Below are 4,741 nucleotides of genomic sequence, written 5' to 3'. Positions count from 1 at the left end.
GATAGTATTTTAAACCCAGGTCAGTCCTGATCCACTTGACCACTGATCAGATGTGTTCCAGCCGTGACCATTCTTTTCTTCAGGCATGGTTTATCTAGGAGTACATTGTCTAATGTGCTCTTCTTCCTGATAATATTTTAAACCCAGGTCAGTCCTGATCCACTTGACCACTGATCAGATGTGTTCCAGCCGTGATCATTCTTTTCTTCAGGCATGGTTTATCTAGGAGTACATTGTCTAATGTGCCCTTCCATATTGTTGTTGTTTAGCCCATGGTCAGTCCTGATCCTGTTGACCCCGGATTAAATATATTCAAACTGTGACCATTTTGTCTTTTCTTCAGGCATGGTGTATCTAGGACTACATTATCTAATTTGCTCTTGTTCTTGACTGTTATTTAGCCCCAGGTTAGTCCTTGTCCAGTAGGCCCCTAATCAAATGTGCTTCAGCCAGGAGCAATTTGTCTTTTATTCAGACATCGTGTATCTAGGAATACTTTATATAGTTGTACAGCCCCCACCACCACAACCACCACCACCCACTCCCCACAAGATAGGCTCTGATACTCAGATATAGTGTATCTAGGACTACATTATCTAATGTGCTCTTCCTTTTTGTCGATGTTTAGCCCCAGGTCAGTCCTGATTCAGGAGACCTATGGTCATAGATGTTGCAGCCACGATCACCCCCCCCATCTTGGATTCAGACATAGTGTATCTAAGACTATTTTATTCAATGTATCATCCTCGGTTGTTGTTGTTTAGCCCTAGGACAGATTTTATCAAGCAGACCTCCGATCAAATGTGTTTCAGATGTGATTTATTCTGGCAAAGTGTATCTAGGACTACATTATCAAATGCATCTGTAACTTGGATAGATGGATTATTGGATACTTTCGTTAAATGGTTCGGCTGAATTTGGCTGTATGCTGCTTCCCATATAAACCAAGTCCATTTTAGATTTTTGGTGAGACCATTTAGTTACACATAAACATTATACCATTTTCTAAAGTTATTTCCACAGATACTCTACAGAATTTGGAGCCAACACTGAAATATAGCCCTGCTAAGAACAGCCTACATCCTACACATAACACTATCAATTCAATTCAAATTACGACAAACGTAAATAAACAAACGAAGTTTGCTTTTAGAAGCGTTGAGATGTCTTTTAGAAAGTTAAAGAAGTGATTTTTTAAAATTCTCAATCGCAGAATAATGCTAATAAAATAGCCTGAACAGGATAAACTACCCCTATTTTGCAGAGAAAAGTGTAGGTGGCTAGCTGTGGACATGAACCCACATCCCCGTGATTACATGTCACGATGCTTTGACCGATTAAGCTAAACTACCCACTACAAATAGCCACCTACACTTTTCTCTGCAAAATAGGTGTAGTTTATCCTGTTCAGACTATCAATTCAATAATACAACCTAAACAAAACAACCCACAGGCAGAAGGCACACTCTATACAGCAATTACCCGGTGAAATAAACTTCCACCAGCAATCCAGTTAACCAACACATTACGCACTCAATACGCAATACAAGCAGTAATAAAACAAAAGACTGCACCACACCTCAAATGAGAAAAATAAAAACTAACACAATACAATACCAGGAAGAGTTCACGCACTCCCAACAACAGAAAAGAACACACACCCCAGTACACAGAGGTGTAGCAGATGATGTAGTGAAATTTGTCTCAAACTACCGAATGTTGACCAATTATATATAATAATAATAATAATAATAATAATAATAATAATAATAATAATAATAATAATAATAATAATGATAATGATAATAATATGCCCGGATGCAGTACCAGGCAGTGGCTCTCATGGCTTCTAATCTTAATTGATTGGAAGTGTTATCATGTACATTGTCTTGGTATAAAAGATGGGCTATAGCAAATATTTTGCTTAATACCACAGATTTGTTTTTCAGTTGTTTGACCTTAACCAGTTGAGCATGTCCCTTTGTGGCTGACGATATGTGCATCTCTGATCACGAGCAGAAGTAGCGGGGGAGCATCATAGCCATGTGCTGAGAGGAATTCTTTGGGGTTTGAATAATTCACCTTTGGAAACATGGGTGTTTTGCTCAACATCCTTAAACGAACCTTATTCAGGGACCTTTTGAGTGGGATGGGCCACTCGACCTGAAGAGAATTCTAACTGGGCCCCACCTGCGAGGTCATGCGCTGTTTATCTTGATATGAGATCACCATGTCGCACACATATGGTTGTGATGCATGTGCCTGGTGTACCCTTATCAGACGGGTAGTCATGATGGGTAGAATGGGCTTCATATATTTTACCCCAACATCACTTTGATGGCATGTGCTGCTCTCTCACTCAATAATAATAATAAATTTCAGTATTTAGTCTCTCTTCAGGACAATTATCACTAATCATAATTAACAGCCATAGTAAAACATTCAACTTGTTACTTGAAACCTTTGAATAACAGCTCATGTAGAATACAGAAACAATAACAACAAAACCAATAATAATAATAATAATAATAATAATAATGTGATACTTACTTTGTGTCCTTTAGTTTGGGTGTTCTTCTACATCTGTTTAGACGAAGTCTCATCGGGCGCTGTGGTAAACATGTCCGCGCAGTTCCTGCACATGAAGAGAGCAAAAAAGCACAGTTATTGGTTGAATGAGCATGGAAGTGTGCATGTGTGTGTGGATGCATGCAAACATATAAAGCGCTGCTGATGGTACCATGCTAAAAGCACTGGTGCTGATGCCTCATAAAAAGCACCCGGTACACTCTATAAAGTGGTTGGCATTAGGAAGGGCAGTCAGCCACAGAAACCAAGTCAAAACAGACTATAGAAACTGACGTGACCCCTGGCCTTGCCGGTGCCTGTCAAACTCCTTTTCTAACTGTCTTGATGTTTTACGTTCTTGTCCCATTCTGCATTATTTATTTAGGGCAAACGAAAGCGAAATTGTGATGGCACCTGTGCCCAACGTCGCCTTCCTGGCACTTGTGCCGGTGGCACATGTAAAGACATTCAAGCAAGATCATTGCCTGTGCCACTGGACTGGCTCCTGTGCAGGTGGCACGTAAAATACCCCATTTTGAGCGTGGCCGTTGCAGTGGGCCTGAACCCAGGACCATGTGGTTGGTAAGCAAGCTACTTACCACACAGCCACTCCTGCGCCTATATGTGTATGTGTGTGTGTGTGTGTGTGTGTATATATACACACACACACATATGTATGTATGTATATACCTAAATATACATATACACATGCACACACACACACACACATTCGTGTGTGCGTGTGTGTGTGTCTGTGTGTGTGCACATGCATGTGTGTGTATGTATAAATATATATACCATAGTCTGAAATGTGTCTGAGGTAGCCAACACAACACAACAGAACCAATTAAAAGAATAACCTAATTAACACACCACAGCATTCCCAGTGTCCTCCCCACCACCACCACCACCACCACCACTCACCTCCCAACCCTTCCAGACACCCTCCACTAATTGGCTCTTTGCTTTGTCGTTATTGGAATTTTTAATTGGTGGGACGATTCGGAAGCTGGTAGCCTAGTACAAAGTCATTCAGTTAAAAGAACAGCCATTAAATTCTTGTTGTTGTTATTGTTGTGGTTACTACTACTACTACTACTACTATTATTATTATTATTATTATTATTATTATTATTATTACTATTATTATTATTATTATTATTATTATTATTATTACTATTATTATTATTATTATTATTATTATTATTATTATTATTATTATTATTATTATTATTATTATTATTATCATTATATAAGGCAGCGAACTGGCACAGTTGTTAGCATGGTGGATGAAATTGCTTAGCGGTATTTCACCCATTGCTACGTTCTGAGTTCAAGTTCCGCCAAGGTCAACTTTGCCTTTTGTCCTTTGGGTGGGGTGGGGCTTGGGTCAATAAATTAAGTACCAGTGAAATTCTGGGGGTCGATGTAATCGACTAGTCCCCTTCCCTAAAACTTCAGGCCTTGTGCCTAAAATAGAAAAGATTATTATTATTATTTCATCCTTTCAGGGTCAATTAAAGTAAGTACCAGTTACACACTGGAGTCATTGTAATCGACTCATTCCCACTTTCTTCAAGCTGCCTTTGTGGCAAAAATTTGAATTAATTCTTATTAATTAGTATTATCGTGCTTAGGATGTAAAGTGGAGAATTGGCAGAACCATCAGGTTCTTCTTGTTCTTCTACTTCTTCTTCTTCTTATTATTATTGAGTGGGAGAGCAGTGCATGCCATCAAAGTGACACTGGGGTAAAATATACGAAGTCCAATATACCCATCATGACTACCCATGTGATAAGGGTACACCAGGCACATGCATCACAACCATATGTGCGTGACATGGTGATCTCATATCAAGATAAACAGCCAGCGCATGACCTCGCAGGTGGAGCTCAGTTAGAATCTTCTTCAGGTCGAGTAGCCCATCCAGCTCAAAAGGTCCCTGAATAACATTTGTTTAAGAATGTTGAGCAAAACACCCATGTTTCCAAAGGTGAATCATTCAAACCCCAAAGAATTCCTCTCAACACATGGCTATGATGCTCCCCCGCTACTTCTCCTTGTGATCAGAGATGCACATATCGTCAGCCACATGCTCAGCTTGTTAAGGTCAAACAACTGATAAGCAAATCTGTGGTATTGAGCAGAATATTTGCTGCAGCCCATCTTTTA

At 39.5% G+C, this 4,741-nt stretch overlaps 1 protein-coding gene across 1 annotated transcript in view; it reads right to left on the bottom strand.

Annotated features, from left to right (window-relative positions):
- Positions 1–2,633, bottom strand: part of LOC128251276 (uncharacterized) — a 61,018-nt gene extending 58,385 nt beyond the window's left edge. The window contains exon 1 of the mRNA XM_052978076.1: positions 2,551–2,633. Coding sequence (XP_052834036.1) covers positions 2,551–2,603 — 53 coding nt within the window. The 5' untranslated portion in view covers positions 2,604–2,633. The remainder of the gene's footprint in view (positions 1–2,550) is intronic.
- Between the last annotated feature and the right edge of the window lie 2,108 nt (positions 2,634–4,741).

Source organism: Octopus bimaculoides, chromosome 30, assembly GCF_001194135.2.
Source record: "Octopus bimaculoides isolate UCB-OBI-ISO-001 chromosome 30, ASM119413v2, whole genome shotgun sequence".
Classification (NCBI taxonomy): Eukaryota; Metazoa; Mollusca; class Cephalopoda; order Octopoda; family Octopodidae; genus Octopus; species Octopus bimaculoides.
The sequence above is the reverse complement of the archived record's forward strand: the minus strand, read 5'-3'. Positions and strand labels throughout refer to the sequence as shown.